This window comes from Herpailurus yagouaroundi, unplaced genomic scaffold (genome assembly GCF_014898765.1).
Source record: "Herpailurus yagouaroundi ecotype Mexico unplaced genomic scaffold, PumYag 160, whole genome shotgun sequence".
Taxonomy (NCBI): Eukaryota; Metazoa; Chordata; class Mammalia; order Carnivora; family Felidae; genus Herpailurus; species Herpailurus yagouaroundi.
Window position 1 is genome coordinate 25931601 of NW_024412401.1, and position 26607 is coordinate 25958207.

The 26607-nt window shown below is 37.4% G+C and overlaps 1 protein-coding gene across 1 annotated transcript in view; it reads right to left on the reverse strand.

Annotated features, from left to right (window-relative positions):
- TEX10 (testis expressed 10) overlaps positions 1-26607 on the reverse strand; it is a 63857-nt gene that overhangs the window by 17573 nt on the left and 19677 nt on the right. The window contains exons 6-11 of the mRNA XM_040481826.1: positions 11828-12066; positions 10936-11071; positions 8758-8933; positions 7051-7228; positions 2240-2328; positions 514-647 (exon numbers count right to left, since the gene is read on the reverse strand). Coding sequence (XP_040337760.1) covers positions 514-647; positions 2240-2328; positions 7051-7228; positions 8758-8933; positions 10936-11071; positions 11828-12066 — 952 coding nt within the window. The remainder of the gene's footprint in view (positions 1-513; positions 648-2239; positions 2329-7050; positions 7229-8757; positions 8934-10935; positions 11072-11827; positions 12067-26607) is intronic.

Below are 26607 nucleotides of genomic sequence, written 5' to 3' on the forward strand. Positions count from 1 at the left end.
TAAAGTTATTGTATTTATCTTAAAAATAAGATTTGTAGATTGAACTTTAAAACTTAATGAAAAATAGGGCTTTAAATTATCTTTAATATACTATGCACTAATTCTCAAAACCAAAAGAATTGCAGAATAATCTTTTTTAAAAAACGTCACCTTCAAAGATACCAAATTCAAGTAGTTTTACGCATCCTTCAAGACTTAAGTCAAATTCTCCCTTTTCATAGAAGCATCTATCCTATCCATTCTATACTAGATAAAAGAAAATAAATTTATCTCCACCATTCAGACTGCTAATTTATTCTGTTCTAGTAGTGCAACCAGTAATGAAAAACACTCCTCTTTTAGAAACATATATCTCCTATCCAAGATAAGTGCTCTCAAAATGTGGATCATTTCTTATACTACTCTTTATCTCTGAAAGGATCTCCTACAAGGCAATCCTAATATATAATAACTATTGGTAGTTGATGAACAGAATTTTAATAATCATAAGTTTCTTTTTAAATGCACTATTACCTCTGTAACATCCCAATGATGTAAAAACTGATCCAAGTCAGTAAGGTAAAGAAGCACAGGGGAAAGCTGTGTCTGGATGACGTGAGGAACTCCTCGAAGGCTCTGAAGCCAAGTCAACTCCTCTTTTGAAAACCCTAATTTAGGTACAAAGAAAGTTAATTTAAAAAAATAAATCACAAAACAAATGACAGTCTTATTTTTAAAAAATAGACATGTACCTTCAAGTTTAAATTCTTTAGCTACTCTGCTTTCTCTGAGTTTCTGCTTTTCACATATTTTAAAAAACAAATTGCTAGCAATGGAGGCAGTAAAATTCCTATTAATTATGTACACAAAGGATGTGATCTGACCTAATATATGATGCAGCAACAAGTTAAGTTTTACCCCTTATACTGGGAACCATACCACTTTTACTTTAAAAAATGTGAAAGGCATAAGCTTTTCCATTAATGGCAGGTTTAAAAAAGCAAATCAACAAGTAAAATGATATACTCCTTCATATGTATACTATCTATATATTTTTTTGTATAATAGCCCTTCAAATGTTTTAACCAACTGAGCCACCCAGGAGCTCTAATAGCCCTTCAAATGTTTTAAAACTCTCCCTCCTAAACCCTTCTGGATTTTTTTTTTTTTTTGGATAATACATGTGTAGTTCTTCCAACTACACTTTATACAGCAAAATTTCTGATCCTCTTACCACCCCTATTACATACACTTGGTCTGACCTACATAGACAACTTGACAGTATCCCCTGACAGTGCTCAGAAGGATCAGAATACCAGCGATGTGGCCTGCTCTGATGTTCAAATCACTGTATTTCCATGACATTAAGCCTAAAGAGTCACCATCTAGTTTGATGGCCACATCACAGTACTGACTCCTAATGAGCTTTCTAAAACCACTAACCCTTTTGACTCATACCACTATTAAAACATAAAATCCCTGCCTTCTATCTCAAATGGGTACATCCAAAACTATCATATAAACACTCATTTATCCGCGTATGTAATATGTATCTTGGATTCAGCTCATTATCAGCACTTGTCAAGTTTTTTCTGGAGTATCTTAACCTATTCATTAAATCTCCTAAATTTTAAGCCTTCAGAAAATGTCAAAGAATGTCATCTTTATCCTCCAAATATACAACAGAAATGTTGAAACAGTACAATCATTTAAAACAAAAGTAATAATACTTACACATCTAACTTATTTGTAGATTCATTTTACTAACTTTGCTTTTGAGCAATGGAATGTAGAAAATGGCTAACTGAAATCTGATGTACTTGCTATCAAGTTGAACACTTTAAACATTTTTAAAATGGATATTCTGTTCATCAACTTTTTAAAGTATGCAATGAGGTTTGCACCTATCTGAAAGAGTCAAGTATGTCCAACTCACTGTAAAGCAAGATAATCAAGTTGAGAAATTAGACTTAGAAATAAATGAAAATATAATCATGTGACATTCAAATCATCTCCAGAGTATTTGTACTCTGAGAGATTTAAACATGAATCATGTATATCCCTGCCTCAAAAGCCTGACACTGGAGAATACAAATATTCCTTCAAAGATCCCCACTTATTAGCCATAAAAATCATTTCAAGGTAAATAGATTATTTACCATCTTCAAAACTTAGAACCAAACAGATAAGACAGTAAATCTTAGGGGAACTTTTATACCAGATTTTTCCTTTCCTTAATCTGTCAGGTGAATGTCTTTACCTGTAAGTGTTGAAAATAAGAAGCTGAAATAGTCCACATCACTCATCAACCAGTCTTTAGCTGAATACTTCCATCCAGAAAATGATGATCTATAACAAACAATAGGAGAATTATTACCAGAGGTGACCAACTTGGAAGACTTTGCAAAACAGCACAATACATAACTATTTTTCTTTATTCAAAACAAATCTGCACTAATAACTTAAAAACCCATAGTATATATTCACTTTAAATATAAGGGCTCAAGTACCAGAATATAGGAAGTTCAACTTCTAACATACTTATGCAAAATATCCATGAAAAAGCATAACTGATCCATATATATGGTATAAATTAGAAAATTTCCATGCCATTCGAAAATCAGATTCCAAGGAGCCAAGATGAAGCTTTGCTTTTCAGTAGCAGGTTTGGCTGCTACTTGATTTTCATAAAGTCTTACCTTGCTTACTTAAATGAGCTAAGTTTAAACAAGCTCTTTTCCCAACTAAGCAAAAAGTATCTTAGGTTAGGCAAAGAATATTCCATGTAAAGTCATTCTAGGATAATCATGTGTTCCTATACTGTGCAAAGCTGTAACTGGGTCTACGTCATAATAGCACAGCTAAGTATTCATGGTATACTTAGGGGAATAGCTAAATGTAAAGCAGCTTCTCATTAAATGAGGATTATGTGGTTCCTGGTAGGGGATCAGTTTCCAGTGATTCCTTTAAAAACTCTCTTCAAGTTAAGGCTAAGGGAAAAGACAACAAATGTTAGTCTCAGATATGGCCAAAAAAAAGGGGGGGGGGGGTGCTGAGAATGATCAGATCCAACAAGCTGAGGCTACAAATTTTTTCAGTTATCTGAATAAATGTCAGACAAAATTGGGCGTTTCTAATTCAACTAGAAGCACTTAATTTACTGTTAAAATAGCTAATATTTATTACCATTCTTTAAATTTGGGCAGTTAAAATAATGGAAACACCCTTTTGTGAGTATTATTCCCACAATAAGCAAAAGACTTATGGAAGGAGTAACAAAAACTGAGAGGTTATTTTAAAAAGCCATAAATGCACAATGGGAAAGAGTACAAAATGGTAATTAGAAAACAAACTAATATGCTTTTGAACCCAGTGAAAACAGAAAGCAACTGTGCCATCCAGTGGCTAAAAAAGGTAGCAAAATCCATTTAAGAGACTGCTTTCAACAAATGACAAGCAATATATCATACTGCCCTTAAAATTATGATGACCATATATACTGTCAAAGCCAGAACATTTCTGAGGTAAGCTGGGACAAAAGAACTAAACTGAAACTGTTCCTGACAGAGGAGGTCATGTATTTACCCTACTTAAAAACCAGGCCAAATTTCTTAGTCCCAAATTTCTCCCTTGTCAGATTTTTCTCTAACAGTGTGGATTCTCTCCACATTTATGTCTTATGTTTCCCAATCCAGCTGTAAATAAACTAGGGGCAGAAAGGATAAGGAATGAGCAAAGGTAAGGGGGAAAACGCAAGGAGAATGGTATGGGGGGGGGGGGGGGGAGTCAAACTCTAAAAGACTTTAAGTGGGTGATAAAAATTAGATAGGGGCAACAACTCTAATTGCACTTTTAAAAAGATGAATACAGGGGCACCTGGGTGGTGCAGTCGGTTAGGCATCCGACCTCAGCCAGGTCACGATCTCGCGGTCCGTGAGTTCGAGCCCCGCGTCAGGCTCTGGGCTGATGGCTCAGAGCCTGGAGCCTGTTTCCGATTCTGTGTCTCCCTCTGTCTCTGCCCCTCCCCCGTTCATGCTCTGTCTCTCTCTGTCCCAAAAATAAATAAAAACGTTGGAAAAAAAAATTAAAAACAATAAATAAATAAAAAGATGAATACCAACAGTTTTTAGCTGATGGGTTTTTCACATATGGAACAAACTATTCTTTGGGGTTAACTCTCTCGGATAAAGACAAACAGGACATCAGAACTACAAAACCTAAAAGAACCTGATCTCATAATACACTTAGTGTAACAAACAAAAATCAGAATTAAAGCAATATTTAAGGAAAATTAATCTGGCAAAAGTGCAAAAGTTAGATGGAATATTATAACAGTACAGGTGGAAGATTATGAAAAGCAACTGGCTTGTGTATAGTCATAGCTGAGGACAGAAGGGGGTATTTTGAAAAGAAAACCAGATATGAAATAACTCAGTGTATGTCTGAGGGAAACAAACATTATTGTTAAATTCTGAATCTAGGAAGTGATATAATGATGTCACTGGCCTAAGAAAGTTCAGAAGTCCTAATTTTGTATTATTTTTTTAAAAAGAGATTCATCTGAAAAAAAAAAAAAAAGAGATTCATCTGAATGGGAACAATACATCTACAGAGAGAGAAGTCTACTAACAGACTCTGCTAAAAAACAGAATTTAACTTGGTGGATTCTTAACTATATTGACAATATGCTTTTAATTTGGTGATTATGAATCCCGACTATTTGTAAATATATTTTCTCAATAGTTACCACAAATCTCCACAGAAAGAAAAAAAAATTAAAAACATCCTTGGCAAAAGTTATCAAGTCAATCATAACTGATATTGATAAAGATATAAACATAGCTTCCAAAGAGAATTAGTTTCAAGAAGTGTTCAAAAACGGATTTTAAGTCAACGTGAAAACAGATCCTTCACCAGTTATATCAAAGGAACAGAGTGCCCTCTACTGGAAGTTAATAAACAAAACCACTTCAGTAACAAAAAGAAACCACATTTAATTTTTTTAAAGGCCTGCTAAATAACTGCTTACTAGACGAGGATTTTTTTCCCTTAGAAAGAAAAACACTGAAACTAATATATGCTTAAAACACTTAAAGGTAAGACCAAGTCTCTCTAATGCACATGCACACAGAAGAAATAAGAGTGAATTTCACATATAAACAAACACATTGCCGATAGCTCTCTTCTGCTAGCTAAAAAGAAAGGTAAATCACACTTTAGGTGACTGATTCCAAGATATGTCTTATAATGGTAAGAGGTGACTGTCAAACAAGCTAAAGGAAGTCTACCAATAAAGTGAGCTACTCCTATTTAACCAGGATAGAGGATCTGTATTGTACAAGTCACAAGGAAGTTATTAGTCTTTAAACTTTACAGGTACCACCTAGATTTCAATTTCTCCCTAAAACCATATTAGACCGGGGCGCCTGGGTGGCGCAGTCGGTTAAGCGTCCAACTTCAGCCAGGTCACGATCTCGCGGTCCGTGAGTTCGAGCCCCGCGTCGGGCTCTGGGCTGATGGCTCAGAACCTGGAGCCTGTTTCCGATTCTGTGTCTCCCTCTCTCTCTGCCCCTCCCCCGTTCATGCTCTGTCTCTCTCTGTCCCAAAAATAAATAAACGTTGAAAAAAAAAAAATTAAAAAAAAAAAAACCATATTAGACCCTATGAGCCACAATCAATAATAAATCTTACTGAACACTAAAAATATTATGCCTAATGATACAAACATAAGGTGTTTAAGGATACTTTGAATACCCACAATATGAAACACTGTTATAAAACATTTAAGAGTAAAATGATGCAGCCACTGTGGAACACATTACAGCAGTTCCTCGAAGAATTAAAGAGAATTACCATGTGACCCAACAATTCCACTTCTGGGTATATAGCCAAAAGAATTTAAAGCAAGGACTCAAACAGATATCTGTCCACCAATGATCACAGCAGCATTATTCACAAAAGCTAGAAGATGGAAACAACCAAGTTTCCATCAAGGGAAAAATAAATAAAATGTAGTATATACATATACTGGAACATTAAGTCAACCTTAAAAAGGAAATTCTGATACATGATATGATGTGGATGTACCTTGAAGAGTTATGCTGAGTGAAATAAGCAAGACACAAAAGGTCATATACAGTATGATTCCATTTATATGAGGTACTTAGAATACTCTAAATCATGAAGGGGTGTCTGGGTGGCTCAGTCGGTTAAGAGTCTGACTTTGGCTCAGATCATGATCTCACAGTTCAGTTTGTGAGTTCAAGCCCCACGCTGGACTCTGTGCTGACAGATTGAAGCCTGGAGCCTGCTTTGGATTCTGTATCTCCCTCTCTCTGCCCCTCCCCATCGCGTGATCTCTCTCTCTCTCTCTCAAAAATAAACATTAATTAATTTATTTTTTTATCATGAAGATAGAACAGTGGTTACTAAGGGCCGGGGGAGAGGGGGATGAGGAGTTACTGTTTAACGCATGCAGAGTTTCAGTTTGGAATGATAAAAAAGTTGTGGAGATGGACAGCGGTGCTGGCTGCACAGCAATGTGAAAGTACTTAATGCCACTGCACAGTTTTAACTGTATACTTAAAACCGGTTAAAATGGTTAAGTTTTATGTTATCTACATTTAACCACACACACACAAAAAGAGATTTCAACTGATTCCTCACCTGAGTCACAAACATATTTATTTCACCAGCTACGTTAAATTTGGAGGTCCCTGAAAAGGTGGTCTGTATCACAATCCCATTAACACCAAAGGTTTTATTTAAGCATAGTACTCTCACCTGCCACTGAACCCTTACTACAGGCTTTTGAGAATTTTAAATCTGTACATTATGTACAAATTATAGATAATTTCTATCTATACAAATCACTAAAAAACTTGAAACAGTCTTACTCCAGTGAACTTTATCTAGCAATAATAGGATGAAGAGTTTTAAATGTTGCATTAAGAGCAAATGAAGCAAATGAAGTTAGTAGCAGTATAAGCCTTCTGTAATTTACACACTGCCAGTAAAAGACATGGGAAAAAAGACTATATACTTAAAATATAGCTCACTTGAGGATGCTACCTCATGTGCAGTATCCCGATAAGCATGGCAGCCAAACTTGAACTGAGTCTTCCCATAATACAGCAACGACTTAACCGAGAAAGTAAATCAGCAGGCAGACTTGGTAGAAAATATACAAGCTGGACCAAACGCTGCTGAGAGTCTGCTGGAAGAACCACCACAGTGCCTTCTTGTGGATCTAGTGGGGTAGGTAACACATATTAAAGTCAACTATAAAAGATATACAGAGATTAAATTAGTAAAGCAGATTGAGTGCTTGCTTACTTTTTACTGTATTAAACTGAATTTCAACTTATCATCTACATAAAAAAGTTTTATCATAAAGTATATGTAGGACTTAAACTATTTTCTAAAGTAAAACAATGAACATTATTAAAGATATATTTATTTAACACTGTAATAATTCCACAACATCCAAGTGTCAATGTCTGAAATAATAACTTTGATGGGGTAAAGGGATTGAACCAAAGTAAAACGGTAAAAAACAAGCCCTTTTGCTAAACAGTGACAATTACAATACCAACCTAATTTAAAGCAGAAGACATCTACATATAAGCAGTACTGAAAAAAAAAGACTTAAAAATATAACCCAAAAAGGATGGAAGCAAACCAAATGTCCATCACTTAATGAATGGGTAAACATAAGTGACAGATTCATAGAGTGGAATACTAGTACTCAGCAAAAAAAAAAAAAAAAAGTACAGATACATGCACACTACAATATGCATGTATACTGCCAACAGTACATTAAGTGAAAGTAGCCAGATTCAAAAGGCTCTACATTATGTAATTCCATTTATAACAAATGTCCGGAACAGGCAAATCCATAGAGACTGGAAAGTAGATTGGTGGTTGCCAGGAGCTGGAGAAGGACTACTAATGGGTTTAATTTCTTTTTGGGGTGATAAAAATATTCTGGAATCAGACAGTGGTGACTGCACAACTTTGGGAATATGTTAAAAACACTGAAATATACATTGTAAAAGCGCAAATTTTATGGTTTGTGAATTACATCTCAATAATAAATACATATTACATATATGTAATACCTCCCAATATGCTTTTATTGGTATTTTTGCTTAACATATAAAATAGTTCCAAGGATGAATAAAAAAGTATAAATATATAGAAGTCATACAAAATATCCTTTATGATTAATTTGCTGCCAAAGCTTCAAAGGAATTTTTTTTAAATACCTGATCAGTTTTGAATTTGTAAACAGCATGTGGCTGAAAAGACAATTTAAGAATCCAAGAAGCATCTACAACCATTAACCTTCTAAAAGTATCCTAATAAAAAATACTTACTATTGAAAATGAATTTACTATTTGATACTTTGTTCTGGCACTTTAACCATGGTGTGAATAATTTATAATAATTCAAAGGAAAGGCAAACCTAAAGAGTTCCACTTAGAAACTTCTTTCCTAGGGGTGCCTGGGTGGCTCAGTCAGTTAAGCAGCCGACTTCGGCTCAGGTCATGATCTCACAGCTTGTGTGTTTGAGCCCCACATGGCTTTGTACTGAAAGCTCAGAGCCTGGAGCCTGCTTCAGATTCTGTCTCCCTCTCTCTCTGCCCCACCCCCGCTCACACTCTGTCTCTCTCTCCTTCAAAAATAAATAAACATTAAAAAAAAATTTTTTTTTTAAAGAAACTTCTTTCCTAATGCAGGGTAGATCAATGGTTACCTACACAGTTAAACTCTTACCATAGATTCGGAGAGCAGAAGCTTGTAAACTTTTTAGTAATTCTTTATTTGCTCGTGCTGCTGCAGTATGGATGATATCAATAAGCTGTGTTGAGAGCTCAGGATTTCGGGAGCCAAGATGAGCAAGCTGCAATGGTAAACCAGCCAGCCAACGGGATAACACCTTACTACGATATCTAAGAAACACCAAGGAAGAACAAAATAAAGTATAAAGACAAGAGAAATAAGTTTAAACAAACAAAAAAAAATTTTAACTTAAATATCCCACAGAGTAACATTATTATCTACCAAGAACACAACATGTACTCATTTAAAAAAAAAATTTTGGGGGCGCCTGGGTGGCTCAGTCGGTTGAGCGTCCGACTTCGGCTCAGTTCATGATCTCGCGGTCCGTGAGTTCGAGCCCCGCGTCGGGCTCTGGGCTGATGGCTCAGAGCCTGGAGCCTGCTTCCGATTCTGTGTCTCCCTCTCTCTCTGCCCCTCCCCCGTTCATGCTCTGTCTCTCTCTGTCCCAAAAATAAATAAATGTTAAAAAAAAATTTTTTTTTTTTAATTTTTTTTTCAATGTTTATTTATTTTTGGGAGAGAGGGAGACACAGAATCGGAAGCAGGCTCCAGGCTCTGAGCCCTCAGCCCAGAGCCCGACGCGGGGCTCGAACTCACGGACCGCGAGATCATGAACTGAGCCGAAGTCGGACGCTCAACCGACTGAGCCACCCAGGCGCCCCAACATGTACTCATTTAAACATTTTAGAGTTTATAAGACCAGAAGCATCATTTATTCAGCTGTAGCATTTTCCAAGGTTTTAACCACTCACTTAAAAAGAGCATGCAATTTGGGGCACTATCTAAATTGCATGTTTATCTTCAAAAACAGACACTACTACTGCTCTTTGTGTTCTATTTATCCTTACAGTATTAGCTGTTATACTAACTCAATAATGCATTCAATGTAGGGTGCTCTCACACTAAATGGTTTCAAACCTGTGTTATTTTAGTTCTTCAGTATACAGTTGACCTTTGAACAATATGGTTTTGAACTGCATGGGTCTGCTTACATGCAGGTTTTTTTCAATAAATATACTGGAAATTTTTTTGTGAAAACCTCACAAACTGCACACCCTAGAAACACTGAAAACATTAAGCTAGGTATTATTGTAAGAATACAATATATAATATATATAACATACAAAATATGTTTATCAACTTATCGGTAAGGCTTCTAGTCAACAGTAGGCTATTAGTAGTTAAGTTCTGAGGGAGTCAAAAGTTACGTACAGTTTTTCAACTGTAATGGGGAAGGGGGGTCAGTGTCCCTAATCCCCACACTGTTCAAGGATCAACTCTACTTATACTTGCTTAAGCTCCAATGTCTCTTCACTCAGGCAACGGCAATCACTTTTGCTGTACCCCAAGAGCTTAGTGAATTAAGCATGACCTTTGCTGTCAGACCTAAACTTAAGTCTCAGCTCTGTTTCCCATTAATTATAGGACACTCACCAACTTATTAAACTAAGCTTCAGTTTCCTCCTACAAAACGAAAGTAACAGTATCTACACCTCAAAGTAGGAATATGAGATTTAGATGAATTATGAAAAGCACCCGGCTTCTACTAAAGACTCAAAAATGTTTCAACAACTACCTACATATGCTCAGGTATCCCCAAACCTTATCTTCCACCTAAACATATCTTCCTGACTTCCAAACTATATCTCAAATTCACCATATAAAAAAATTAATTCCTTAGTTCTACTCTTTGTGTTATCCATCTCAACTGATAGCACCAAACTAAGCCCGAAACTTTTTCATCTTCTATCGTCTTCATTCTTACACCATATGCCCCAATATGCCACTAATAGCTAATGGTTCGAACTCCATAGTTTTTACAGAAAGCAAAAGAAAAAGCTGAGGCTGCTATAGGTTACTCCAACTGACCTTAAGTTGTAAGTGGACAAGTGGAAATATAAGCTCAAAGAGGCTTTTATCTGCTGGTGGTGCACATAAAGATTACTGGCACTACTATGCATGTTTCTATATACAATTTTATATCTTTTCTTATATGCAGCCAAACAAAATAAAAAGAATGAACATCTCCAAAGATTTTTACCATTCTAGTATCTTAAGTAGACTACAAAATAACTCCACCAAAAAAGAAAGGTAAAATAAATGAAACCTTACCTGACTCTGTAAGATCTCAGTTCTTCTTTTTGATAGATTTTACTGAAAAACTTTAGTAACAAAGTTCGAACTGGAAGGAGAAGGCCTCTCTGCTGATACAATGTATAAACTGCCTTGATGAGAGACTCTGTAGCCTCTAAATACAAAAACAACTGTATATTAATCAAAAATGTTTCTTCACCAGCTCCCAAATTCCTCTAAAAGCACAGAAGCACTTTACTTTGTTCCTATGACAAAGCAGATCTTAGTCACAAACTGATACTACCACTGAAGTCCAATAGTAATGAGTTAATATAAAAGTCAGACTGCAACCTGAGACTACAGTGTAATTTTTGTAAGGGACAACAAACCTATGTAATGATGACAAAAACCAAGATATTAGAAAGATGAATAAGATGGGAACCAAACAGGAAAGCTTTGTTTTTTAATGAAAAGAATTCGTAAATCACACTAAAAATAGACTTTATGTGATATAACTTCAGGCTAGCAGAAAGGTAGAGACAGGCAGGATTCAATTCATTCTATATGGATAAAAGGGGAAAGTGCTCAATTTCTAATCAAACTAGACCAGAAAAGTGTATTTCTTAATCATTAGGCTCAATGCCATTCTGAAGTAATACCTACCTCCTTTTACTCAAGTCTGTAATCTACTAGAAATTTAATCATATTGCTTCACAGTGGACCTACTCACCTGAGAAAGAGATGCCCTGAGTAATAACCATTTCAGTGTTCAAGCAGATAGTCCATTTATAATTATACTAGCTAACTTTTAAGGTTTGAATGTAATCAACTTGTCTACATGAAATGTGTGAAAGTCATCAATTCAAAGCTAGACCCTAACAGCATGCATAAGAGCTCCTCTCTTAAATAAGGACAAAGCAAGAACACCTACCTCTGTTAGGTTGTATCTGCATTAATCTCCATGATACTCCAAGCAATCTGTTTAGCTGCTTACTATTTAGCCTAAAGCCATCCTCAAGGGTCTTTGTCACAAATTTCCTTATCATTTCTATCCAGTTGGAATCCTTCTGTAAAGTTGAGGCATTTGCCAAGGAGACCATGATATCAGACAGCGTTAAATTCAGTAAGAGATGATCTACATTATTGGAGAGAATTGTGCAATGCTTGATGCTAAAAACAAACAAAGACAAATACATCTATAACATGTTATATCTACCACGCCTGCTTCACTTAGAATACTTAAAAATAATCTATCAATGGGTCAAAAAATATTTCCTTCTAAAATAAATTGCTAAGACAGGTATGGAGGCAAGGTTTAGGCCACTGTTTTGTAAATAAACCATTCCTTATAGAATCAAGGTTGTTAATAAGACACGAATTACAATGTATCCTGCTCAGTTAATTACCCAAGTTACTCTTTACACAAAAGGTCAAGGTCTTTGTAACAATGCTTGGTAATCCTAAATGCAATTTGGAGATAAGACTTGAGAACCTCAACATGCTTGAAGATTTTTTTAAAGCAGATACTTGTATTTGGATGTAGGTCACGGCAGATCCTGACTCTGCTTCTACCTCATCAACATAATCACTAATTTCTCCTGGCCACAATTTCCGTATGTGTGACAGAAGGAGACTGGTCCAGATAAGCAATGTTCTGAAACAACGTATATGATACACATATGAAAATCATTTTTCCCAGCCAAATAAAACATTTATTTCAGACTTAGAAAAAAATTTCAAAAAAGATATCTCAAATACAGTACTTCAAAAAGAAAACTTGTGACTTAGACTATAAATCCCTATTTCAGAATATGGTATATTCAACAGCAGGCCCTATTTATTTCATGTTTAGAAAAATGTAAAGTTAATTAAAGTAAAAAAATCTCTCTAGGGGTGCCTGGGTGGCTCAGTAGGTTAAGTGTCTGACTTCAGCTTAGGTCATGATCTCGCGGTTCATGGGTTCAAGCCCTGCGTCGGGCTCTGCACTGACAGCTCAGAGCCTGGATCCTGCTTCTGAATCTGTGTCTGTCTGTCTGTCTCTCTCTCTCTCTCTCTCTCTCTCTCTCTCTGCCCCTCCCCCACTCGTGCTCTGCTCTGTCTCAGAAATAAACAAACATTAAAAAAATTAAAAAAAAAGAAATCTGGTACTATTAGAGCATCAAATGTAGGGTTAGGAATGACAAATGAGCTGGAAAGGTAAAATGGAACCACATTACAAAGAGTCTGGGAGGCTAAGGGCACTAAAATTAATTATGCAAGCATGACTGAAAACTCATTTCAGATGAGCAATTCTGTGGATGGAAAAGGAAAAATGAGAGTTACAAAACTATAAACGGGGCGCCTGGGTGGCTGTCGGTTCAGCATCTTACTCCTGATTTTGGCTCAGGTCATGATCTCACACTTCATGAGATGGAGCCTTGTGTCAGGCTCTGTGCTGACAGCACAGAGTCTGCTTGAGATTCTCTCCCTCTCTCTCTGCCCCTCTCCTGTGTGCATGTGCACGTGCTCTCTCTCAAAATAAATAAACATTAAAAAAAATAAATTTTAAAAAACTATAAACAAAGAAGCAATTGTATGGCTCTTGTAGCAATCTAGGCAAGAGATGACAAGTGCAAGAACCAGGGTCAATGCTGGGTATAGACTGGGAGGAAGGCAGGACATTTAGAAAGAATAAAAATTAGCTGGATTTGAAGTCTGAAGTATATATGTGTGTGAGTTTGGGGACAGTGGGATCTGGAGGAGTCAGAAGTTCCAGCATTGGTGACTGGATAAATGAAGTAGCAGAGATCCAGAAAACAAATATTACTTTTGATTATGTTGGGCTTGCAGTGTTTCTGGTATAAATCCAGGCAGAGATGGCCAACAGACAGCTCAATGTACAAGTTTGACAACAGAGAGAAAAGTCCAAACTATTTAACAGATTACTCACATAACCACTCCTAGCTGCAAAAGAAGATGAGAAATCTAGTTTTTATTTTGCACGGTCATATTCCTAAACACTGGAAATTAAGAAAGGAATGAGAACTGGGACAGACAACTAGCAGTCTGTACCACAAACCCAAAATTTCTACAAGGTTTTTCGCCAAACGGCCCAGTGCCCAAAACCAAGGCACATTTTAACATTAATTAGACCACTCAAAACTCAACTGCCACATTTCTTCACAAGTAGAGCTTTCCAAGATCTACCATAAGTTTATCTCAAGCAGCATAATTTATTACTGTCTGGAAGGTCTCAATGCACACTACAAATTTGGGAGAATTCATTCTGCTCCTCCAATAATTTATACAAATTTTTAAGAGTAAATATACCAACCATCAATTCTATGAGGGAGGCAGACCACTGGGGATACTCCAATTTTCAATAATGATAAATGTAGGTAATCCCCTTCCTGGAAACACCTTTAAAACTAGATGAAATTTTTTAAAAACCTCAAAAGCAGGGGCACCTGGATGGCTCAGTTAAGTGCCCAACTCCTGATATTGGCTCACATTGTGATCTCGTGGTCATGGAATCGAACCCAGTGTCGGGCTCCATGCTGACAGCACAGAGCCTCTCTCTCTGCCCCTCTCTCCCACTTGTGCTCTCTCTCTCTCAAATAAATAAACATTAAAAAACATTAAAAAAAACTCAAAAGCTCAAGAGCTAAGATAATAAACATTTACTGGGTCCAAAAACCTAGGAAAAAAGCAAGATACTAGCACTCAAGGCTCTGTCCTTAGGGCAGCTGCCAATTCCAAAGAAAAAACTGCAAAACTGAAGTAACCTTTTAGTGGCCTCACAGGGAAAAGTCAAAGCCCAGGGCCTGCCAAACACCAGAACTTTCATGTTATCCAGGGTAAAGGTAAGTAAACCAGAAATAAAAACAGCTCTCAGATAAAACGTAATCCCAATTTTGCTTTCTACCACTGGTTTGAGTAACAATTCTTCCCAATTAGCTCTACAGAGTCAACACAATTCAAATCAAAATCCCAGCAAGCTACTTGTAGTTATCAATAAATTGATTCCGAAGTTTATACAGAAAGGCAAAAGACCTAAAACACCCAAGATAGAAGTAGAACAAAGCTGGAGAACTTATTCTACCCAATTTCAAGAGTTACCATATACAACTACAGTAACAAAGACAGCATGGAATTGGTGAAAGAACAGACACACGTAGGTTAATGGAACAAAGAGCTCCAAAACAGACCCGTAAAAATATAATCAACTCATCTCTGACAAAAGACCAAAAGCAACTCAGTGGAGAATGAAGTCTTTTCAACAAAAGGTGCTAGGAGCAAATGGACAAAAATTCTACAAATGAAAAACAAAAATTCAATGTATTTGTGTCTGAGCTCAGTTGAACAAAACTGAAGAATTAAAAGCTAGAACATAGGAGATTGAAAGAAAGAAAGAAAGAAAGAAAGAAAGAAAGAAAGAAAGAAAGAAAAGAAGAAAGATGCAGTAAGTAAATGTAACATGTTAACATGTTTAATCAGTCTTTACAGGAGAGAAATGTGACTGCAATTTTTTTTAAGATAATGAGAATTTATCAGATCTGTTTAAAGATATTCCAATCAAGATTTAAGATCTCAGATTTAAGTTCACTGAATCCCAAGGAGAATAAAAAAAAATAAAAAACAAAAACCCCACCTGGATACATCACTGTGAAAACTGCAAAAAATAAAAAGAAAATTCATGGGGAGTGTGAATAGGAAGCTTTTAAAGTAACAACAGTTAGACTCATAACTGACTTCTTAACAGAAAATGAAAATCTGCAGACAATAAAGTGTTATTGTCAGTGTGCTTAAAGAAAACTGCCAAACCTAGAGTACTATGCTCTGCTCGAACACTCTTTAGAAATGAAAAATATGTATATATATATTTTAGACAAAACAATTAAGCAAAAATAACCTCCAGCAGATTCTGAATGGTCCCAGATAGATGGAAACAGACATATGAAAAAGTGAAGAGCATAAACATAGGAAATACATGGACAGAACTTAGGTGATGGATACAAGTTCTCCAAAATACTGATTTTGGTTTGAAACAAGCTCAAATTTTGTCACTGGCATAAATACTGTCAGCCGTTTTCTTGGAATTGATAGGCTCTTTGTTCATTTTGAGAAAATAACTGCCAAATATCCAAGTCTGAATCCACAGTTCGTCTGGTAGTCATTCTTTCAAGTTAAAATTATGTCCATCACAGAAAAATACTCCCAAGTAGAATAATCACAAAAGTGTACTTCCTTGAGACAACCATCATCCCATGGTATGCATTCAAATTACTTTACACACACTTTGTCACACTGAATATAAAAAAAATGTGTTCTCGGGGCGCCTGGGTGGCGCAGTCGGTTAAGCGTCCGACTTCAGCCAGGTCACGATCTCGCGGTCCGTGAGTTCGAGCCCCGCGTCAGGCTCTGGGCTGATGGCTCAGAGCCTGGAGCCTGTTTCCGATTCTGTGTCTCCCTCTCTCTCTGCCCCTCCCCCGTTCATGCTCTGTCTCTCTCTGTCCCAAAAATAAATAAACGTTGAAAAAAAAAATGTTTTTTTAAAAATGTGTTCTCAAGGGTCATGACTTAACAAAATTAGTAGTTTTTACTGCTTCATTAAGGACATTTTTAAGTGAGTGCATGGTGGTGAAGAATACGATGTTTTACTAGTACAGTTGGCGCCATTGCCCTAGTTCATGCTAAGACACCGGCAGTCCTATCCACCACTGCTTTTGTACCATCAGTGCAAATGTCAGAACAATCAAAAAGGCAAACAATGTCTTAATGATATAATTGTGAAAATAGTTCTGGCCTTGGAGACCCCAGAGATCACAGACTACACTTTGAGAACCACTGTCTTAGATAACTGACATAAGAGTAAGCCAGCTAACTATAACAAACTGTCTCACAATAGCAACTATGATCTACTGTTTATAGGATATCCCCATAAGCTTCTTTCCCACTCCCAACCTAATTTGTTATCTTAAGGTTCTCCCAAAGTAGTATCTGCCCCTAAAAATTTCAGATTCTGGATATTCAATGAGAGTCCTTATTTAAACTATTTAGAAGGGGTATCTGGGTGGCTCAGTCAGTTAAGCATCTGACTTCAGTTGGGTTCTTGATCTTGCAGTTCTGAGTTTGCGCCATGCATCAGGCTCTGCACTGTCAGTGCACAGCCTGCTTGGGATTCTGTCTCCCTCTCTCTCTTCCCCTATACCGCTTGCTCTCTATCTCTCACAAAATAAATAAAGATGAACTTAAAAAAACAAACAAGCTAGTTAGGAAAACTTTCTACATATAATACATCCAATAAACTTCCTTTTTACCAAATAAACTTTATACTCTTCCAAATATCTTTTCTTTTGGCCTTAACAGGCATTGCTACTCAATTTTAATTATAGGAAGCTCAGATTTCTTCTATACATGTAACTGCAAGTCAATTTCCTTTTGAATTCTGCTTCTTTAAGTACTCAATTCCTGCTGCACTCTTTCTCTGGGCTCTATTCTGTCTTCAGGGTCCCACAAATAAATTTATTTGCCAGTAACTTTTTCTAAAATGTAATCATTCATATACAGTCTGAACTAGTATTTATTATGTTTCTTTAACATAGCTCACTTTTTAAAAACAAATAAGGGCGCCTGGGTGGCTCAGTAGGTTAAGCATCCAACTCTTGATTTCGGCTCAGGTCATGATCTCATGGTTCAGGAGTTCAAGCCCTGTGTCAGGCTCTGTGTTGACAGTGTGGAGACTGCTTGGGATTCTCTCTCTCTCCCTCTATGCCCCCCCCCTCAAAAATAAATAAAATTTAAAAAAAAAAAAAAAAAAAAGGAGAAAGGAAAAAGTACACCTTTTAAAAAAAATAAAATTTCTAAAAAAACTTTGTCACTGCCATAAGCAGAAAATCAATCTTTTTCTAATACCCTTTGCACTAAATTCCCAACAACCAAACCACCACTTAATGACAACTTGCCAAATCAAAGCTCTCCATTCCCACTCAAAAAAGAAACTAATTTTCCCAGCATACTAGAAAATCATCCCAACTAGTGGATGACTCCAGTCAGCTTGCTCTCACAAGCCGATTCATACACCAAAGGCAAGACTTAGCTGTTGTGAACAGAAAGATTTGGAGTCCCAAGTAAAAGAAAGACACAGTTTTCAGGACACAAGAGAAGTCATTTAGGCCCCAGCTAGTTTCTGTGATCTATGCCCCACTGGTTCTACTAAGCCTAAGGACACTTTTTACAAAACGTCCTAGCAGAAGTACAAAGAAATGCAAAAACTTTAGTAGTTAAGGATTTTAAGGGAACAAAAGGAATGCAAAAACAGTCTAAGTATGTCTGTGCAAATTTATGCCTGCCTGTACATGCTATGACAAAGCCCCCCTTTCTGAATACTCATCCTAAACCCCAAATAAAAAGAACCTGCTCACCCATATTCAGGGAGTCATGGATTTGGAAGCTATTCCCCATGATCTCCTTATTTGTAGCAAATGGTTTTCTTTGTGTGACCACTGCATCTCTAGAACTCACCAAGGAATGAACTCATGTTAGTTCAGTTATAGTATCTGCTCCCAGTACATATTAGAATTATCTTGTTAAAGACCATCACCACGTAGGTTCATACATTTTGAGCAAAAAAAGAGTTTTCTTACAGATGACTACAATGCATTTTTAAATGTCTGTATTTTCAATGACAAATTATATCCTTTGATATACAGGGAAGAACTGAAAGCAGGAACTCAAATGGATATTTGAAGACCAATGTTTACAACAGCATCATTCCCAATAACCAAAAGGTGGAAACCAACCAAAAGTGCATTGACAGATGAATGGATAAACAAAATACGGTATATACATACAGTGGAGTATTATTTAGCCTTAAAAAGGAAGGAAAACATGGAAGCAACCAAGAGATCCTTCAGGAAGTAGGCGAGTGCGTACATAAACTGTGACCTACCCATATAATGAAACATTACTTAGCACTTAAGAGAGCTATCAGGGTGCCTGGGTGGCTCATCGAGCATCTGACTCAGGTCAAGATCTCCCAGGTTCATGGGTTCAAGCCCCACGCTGACAGCCTGGAGCCTGCTTAAGATTCTGCATCTCCCTCTCTCTCTGCCCCACCCCTCACTTGTGCATGCTCACACACTCTCTCAAAAATAAACATAAAAAGAGCTATCAAGTCATGAAAAAACCATGGGGAGGGATGAATAGGCAGAGAACAGGATTTTTAGGGCAGTGAAACTATCCTATATGATACCAACAAGGCAGATACACATCATTTTACATTTGTCAAAACTCACAGAATGTTACTACCACCAGGGAACCCTAAGGTAAACGACAGATTTGAGATGTGTCCATGCAGGTACATAGATTCTAACAAATGTAAAACTATGGTGCACGATAGAAGAAAAGCTATGCATTTCTGGGAGGAGTACACGACAGTTCTGTATGTACTTTCTGTTCAATTTTACTTTGAAACTAAAACTGCTCCAAAAAATAAAACCTATTTAAAAAAACAAGAAATGAAATGCTGGTACATGCTACAATACGGATGAACCTTGAAGACATTTTCCTAAGTGAAATTACACCAGATACAAAAGGAAATGTATTTTATGATTCTACTTCTATGAGATACCTAGAAGAGTCAAATTAGAGATAAAAAGTAGAGCAGTGGCTCCCAAGAGCTGGTGGTAGGGGACAATGGTGAGTTATTTTTTAACCGATACACTTTCAAGTTGGGAAAATGAAAATATTTCTGGAAATGGATGGTAGTGATGGTTGCGTAACAATGTAAATATACTTAATACTACTGAACCGAACACATACAAGTGATTAAGTTAAAAAGGTAAAGGGACACCTGGGAGGCTCAGTCAGGTAAGCGTCCAACTTTGGCTCAGGTCATGACCTCATGATTCATGAAATCAAGCCTCACAAGGGCCTCTGTGCTGATAGCACAGAGGCTGCTTGGGATTCTCTACCTTCTTCTCTCCCTGCCCCTCTCTGACTTGCACGCACGCTTGTCTCTCTCAAAATAAACATTTTATTAAAACGCTCAAATTTCATGTTATGTATATTTTACCACAATAAAAATCAATACTATCCTTTGTATTTGAACCAAAGATGAACAAATTTAGACATCAGTAAAAATTAACTGAGGTTATATGAGTAAGAATGAAGACCACTGGCCAAAGCCAACGTTGTCCCCCCAACTTTAACTTTTGTTGCCCTCCACAGGTTATCTCAGTATTCGATGCAGCTCCTTATGAAGTAAAAGAGCAGCCCAAAATCCCTAAAAATGAATCCCTAGGGAATCTTGTAAAAAATAAGCCAGTTATATTGCCAATCTATTTTTGCTAAAAATCCCACAACTGCAAAGTTGTCTGGGAAAATGGCAGTACTAGTAGGAGGACCCTAAGCTTGCCTCCTCCCACGGATACAACTAGATAACACCCGTATCAGTGTAAATTACCTAGGAAACCATCCAGAAACTGGCAGAACAAATTCCACAACTAAAAGCAGGGAAGGGGACATATTAAAGAAGGTAGGAAGGGCAAAGACAGTCTGGAAGCAAAATGGACCATGGCTATTTGACACAATGGAGAAGGAGATGGTGGCATAGAGAAGGGCAGAAAACAGACTTCACATAGGGGAGCCCTTGAACAGGGAGGATGAATCCCTGGAATATTTGCCTTTGAAAATGAGAGGGGCTGAATTTTGTAGTTCTCAAAAACCAGCGGGACTTAAAGCCTGAAATTTTAAAAATCGGCAGACTTGGCTCTGAGAAAGCCCAGAAGACATTAGGAAGCAGAGTTCCCACAATTAAAGAGAGCAGGACAAACAGCCCGTGCAAATACAGCATAGTATCAGCAACTGGAAAACTCAAGAGCAGACAAGAGGGAGAGTGATTTGCGATTTGCTCATCTCAAAGCATGGCCCAGAGAGGCTGAGGTCACAGGGAGACCCCTCTAGGAACAAAGGACCTGGCAAGGGTCATTTCCCTCTTCTCCCTTCAGCATAAATAGCCACCAACAGGAAACAGCCCCGTGCTACCACTCCTAACCTAACCTGCCAAGCCTCCTTACATCCCACCCCTGCCAAAACATCCCACACCCTCCACCATATCCAACACCTCCCAACCCATGACAATTCAGCAGATATGCCCTTCCCAGTCACATGCAGGCCTGAGTCCTAGCGCTGCAGGTCCCTCCCCAAGAAACCCAGCACAAACTCTGCCAATGCCACATCTCCTGACACTCATGTTTTGCAGGACCTCAGTTCTGGCAGCAGTAGTGGCAGGTCTCCTTTCATAAGCAGACCACTACACCCCTTATTAAAATGTGTTCCACCTGGGGGCACCTAGGTGGCTCAGCCAGCTGTGCGTCCAACTTTGGCTCAGGTCATGATCTCACAGTTCATGTATTCAAGCCCCATGTCAGGCTCTTGCTAACAGCTCAGAGCCTGGAGCCTGCTTCGGATTCTGTGTCTCCCTCTCTCTCTGTCCCTAACTCATCCCCCACCCCCCGCCAAACAAATAAACATTTAAACAAATAAACAGTGTCCCACCCCTGCCAAGGATCAAACACTGTACACAATGAGCAAAGAGAGCTTCTGTAAACTACACTAAAGGAAAAAGAGGCCAAGACGCAAATGGAGAGCACACACAAAACACATAGGAGACACTCTCTTGAAGCATCAGGCCTTGGGAAACGGGACACTGCATTGCCGGGCACTAGAGGACCTCTTCTTTAAGAGACTATTATTGTTAAGAGCAAAAGAAACAGCTGACTTCCCTAACACACAGAAACAGACACAGGAAGTCAGGCAAAATGAGGAGACAGAGAAACATCTCCCAAATGAAAGACCAGGACCAAACCACAGCAAGAGACCAAAGTGAAAATAAGTAATATGCCTGATAGAGAATTTAAGATACAGGAGAAGCGCACCTGGGTGGCTCAGTTGGTTAAGCATCTGACGCTTGATCTCAGCTCGGGCCTTGATCTCAAGGTCCTGAGTTCATGCCCCATGTTGGGCTCTGCACTGAAAACAAAGCTTACTTAAAAAAAAAAAAAGAAAGACATTGGATTGGAGAAAAGAATGGAGAACATCAGTAAGACTGTCAAAGAATAAAAAGAACTAATCAGAGATCAAGAACACAGAAAATGAAATTTAAGATACACTGGATGGAATAAATATCAGGCTAGACAAAGCAAAGAATGAATTAATGACCTGGAAGACAGAGTAATGGAAGGTAACCAAGCTGAGTAAATAAGAGGAAAGAAACGTATGCAAACTGAGAATAGTCTTAGGGTACTCAGTGACTCCATCCAGCATAGTAACAATCTGCATTATAGGGATCTCAGAAGAGGAGATAAGAGGGAAGAAAATGTATATGAAGAAATAATACCTGAAAACTTCCCTAGTCTGGGGAAGGAACAGAGATCCAGATTCAGGAAAAAGAGACCCTCCCCCCACTCCCAATTCAAACCACGGCCATCCACACCAACAAACATAGTAATTAAAATGGCAAAAAGTAGTGATAAAGAAAAAATTTTTAAAGGACCATGAGAAAGTAAGACAGTTACATACAAGTGAACCCTACAGGGGTATCAGTGGATTTTTCAGCAGAAACTTTGCAGGCCAGAAAGGAGTACAGCAGGATATATTCAACACGCTGAAAGGGAAAAATCTGTGGCCAAGAATATCCAGAATAGAAGGAGAGATAAAAGAGTTTCTCAGACAAAAACTAAAGGAGCGCATGACCACTAAACCAGCCCTACAAGAAATGTTTAAAGGGGACTCTGAATGAAAAGGAAGACCATAAGTGAGAGTACAAAAAGTAGAAAACACATAAGCAATAAGAATAAATGTATTTGTAAATATTCAGTTAAGGGATTCATAAAATATAAGGATGTAAAATATGAAACCATGTACCTAAAACATGGGAGGGAGAGGAGTAAATAACAGTATAAACTTAAATGATCATCAACTTAATATAGACTGCTATATGCATGTAGAAGATGTTATGTGCAAACCTAATGATAACCACATATCAAACATCAGTAATAGATATGCAAAGAATAAAGAGAAAAGAATCCAAGTATATCACTAGAGAAAGCAAACTAACTATGAAAGAGAGCAAGAGAAGAGAAAGGATCAGAGAAAATCTACAGGAACAACCATAAAACAAGTAACAAAATGGCAGTAAATACATACCTATTCAATATTTACTTTGAATGTAAATGGACTAAATGATCCAATCAAAAGACACAGGGTGACAGAGTAGATTAAAAAAACAAGACCCAACTATATGCTGCCTACAAAAGACTCGTTTCTGACCTAACGACATGTGCAGATTGAAAGTGAGGGGATGAAAAAATATTTATCATGCAAATGGATGTTAAAAGAAAACCAAGGCGGCAATACTTATACTGGACAAAATAGACTTTAAAAAGACTTGTTACAGACTATAACAAAACACAAAAAGGGGCACTATGTAATAATAAAGGGGGCATTCCAAACAAGAGGATATAAAAATTGTAAGTCCTTGCACATCCAACATGGAAGCACCCAAATACAAAACACAGTTAATAACAAACATAAAAGAAACAACTGATAGTAATACAATAGTAATAGGGGACTTTAAAAGTCCACTTGTATCAATGGACAGATCATCCAAACAGAAAATCAACAAAGAAATAGTGGCTTTGAATGAAATCCTGGACCACATGGATTGAACATATTCAGAACATTCTATCTTAAAACAGCAGAGTACAGGGGCGCCTGGGTGGCGCAGTCGGTTAAGCGTCCGACTTCAGCCAGAGATCATGACCTGGCTGAAGTCAGGTCATGATCTCGCGGTCCGTCAGGCTCTGGGCTGATGGCTCGGAGCCTGGAGCCTGTTTCCGATTCTGTGTCTCCCTCTCTCTCTGCCCCTCCCCCGTTCATGCTCTGTCTCTCTCTGTCCCAAAAATAAATAAAAAACGTTGAAAAAAAAATTTTTAAAAACAGCAGAGTACAAATTCTTTTCAAGTGCACACAGAACATTTTCCAGAATAGATCACATATTAGGCCACAAAACAAGTCTCAACAAATTAAAAAAAAAAAAAAATCGGGGCGCCTGGGTGGCGCAGTCGGTTAAGCGTCCGACTTCAGCCAGGTCACGATCTCGCGGTCCGTGTGTTCGAGCCCCGCGTCGGGCTCTGGGCTGATGGCTCAGAGCCTGGAGCCTGTTTCCGATTCTGTGTCTCCCTCTCTCTCTGCCCCTCCCCCGTTCATGCTCTGTCTCTCTCTGTCCCAAAAATAAATAAACGTTGGAAAAAAAAAAAATTAAAAAAAAAAAAATCAATGTTCTATATACATCTTTTCTGACCACAATGCCATCAAACTACAACTAAACCACAAGAAAAAAATCTGAAAAGAGCACAAATACATGGAGGTTAAGTTAAATAACATGCTATTAAACAATGAATGGGTCAACCAAGCAATCAGAGAACATCAAAAATTACATGAAAATGAAAACACAACAGTCCAAAATCTTTGAGCTGTAGCAAAGTGTTTTAAGAAAGAAGTTTATATAGGTGGCTCAGTTGGTTAAGCATCTGACTTGGGCTCAGGTCATAATCACGTGGATCGTGAGTTCAAGCCCCACATTGGGCTCTGCACTGACAGCTCAGAGTCTGGAGCCTGCTTCGTGTGTTGCCCTCTCTCTCTGCCCCTTCCCCCACTCATATTCTCTCTCTCAAAAAATTAACAGGCATTAAAAAAAATTTTTTTCAAATGGTTAAAAAAAAATTTTTAAGAAAGAAGTTTATAGTAACACAGGTCTACCTCAAGAAGAAAAACCTCAAGGGGCGCCTGGGTGGCTCAGTCGGTTAAGCGTCCGACTTCGGCTCAGGTCACGATCCCATGGTTCGTGGGTTCAAGCCCCGCATTGGGCTCTGAGCTGACACCAGGGAGCCTGAAGCCTGCTTCTGATTCTGTGTCTCCCTCTCTCTCTGCCCCTCCCCTGCTCATGCTGTCTCTGTCTCTCAAAAATAAATAAATGTAAAAAATAAAAAACCTCAATAAAACCTCAAATAAGCAAACTAACCTTACACCTAAAGAAGCCACAAAAAGCCATCAAAAGGAAAAAAATAATAAAAGATTAGAGCAGAAATAAACGATACAGAAATTTAGAAAAAATAATTGAACATATCAATGAAACCAGAAACTGGTTCTTCTATCAACAAAAACTGATAAACCTCTAGCAAGACTCAACAAAAAACTAAATAAAGAAAAATTAAAAAATAAAATAAATACCTAAGAGAGGGAGAGAAAGACCCAAATGCAATTAATGAAAGAGGAGAAATAATAATCAACACCCTAGAAATACAAACAACTGTAACAGGATATTATGAAAATATCTATGCCAACAAATTGGACAACTTGGAAAAAATGGATAAATTCCTAGAAACATAACCTACCAAAACTAAAGCAGGAAGAAATAGAAAATCTGATCACATCAATTACCAGCAATGAAATTGAATCAGTAATCAAAAAACTCCCAACAAACAGAAGTCCAGAACCAGACGGCTTCACAGGCAGATTCTAGCAAACATTTAGAGAAGAGTTAATACTCCTTCTCCAACTATTACAAAAAATAAAAAAGGTAAACTTCCAAATTCATTCAATGAGGCCAATTACCACCCTGATACCAAAACCAGATAAAGACACAAAAAAGAGAACTATAGGCCATTATCTCTTACAGATGCAAATATCCTCAACAAAATATTAGCAAACCAAATCCAACAATATATTTAAAAAAGCATATACTATGATCAAGTGGGATTTACTTCTAGGATGCAAAGGTGGTTTAATATTTGCAAAACAGTCAGGGCGTCTGGGTGGCTCAGTTGGTTTCAGTGTCAGACTTGAGCTCAGGTCATATCTCCCGGTTCATGGGTTCGAACCTGCTTTGGATTTTGTGTCTCCCTCTCTCTGTCCCTCCCCCACTCAGGATCTATCTCAAAAATAAACATCAAAAAATAATATTCGCAAAACAATCAATGTGATACATTACATCAGTAAGAAAAAGAATACAAACCATATAGATGATGCATTCTGTCCCACAGATGCAAAAAAGCATTTGACAAAGTACAGCATCCATTCATGATAAAAACCCTTTGCAGAGTAGGTCTAGAAGGAACATAGCTCAATATAATAAAACCCACAGCCAACATCTTACTCAGTGGTGAAAAACTGAGAGCTTTTCCCTTGAGGTCAGGAACAAGACAAGGACGTCCATTCTCACCACGTTTATTCAACATAATGTTGGAAGTACCAGCAATTAGACAACATAAAGAAATAAAAGGCATGCAAATTGGTAAGGAAGAAGTAAAACTCTATTTACAGATAACAGGAGACTATACACAGAAAACCCAAAATTCTCCACCAAAATACTAGAACTGATAAATGAATTCAGTAACGTCACAGGATACAAAATCAATGTACAAAAATCTGTTGCATTCTTATACACTAATAATGAAACAAGCAAAAAGTGAAATTAAGACAACAATCCCATTTACAAATGCACCAAAAACAATAAAAGATCTAGGAATAAACTTAACCAGAGGTGAACAACCTACACTCTGAAAAATTTTTAAAAACTGATGAAAGAAAATGAAGATGACACAAACAAATGGAAAAACATTCCATGCTCATGGGTTGGAAGAATAAATATTGTTAAAATGTCTATAT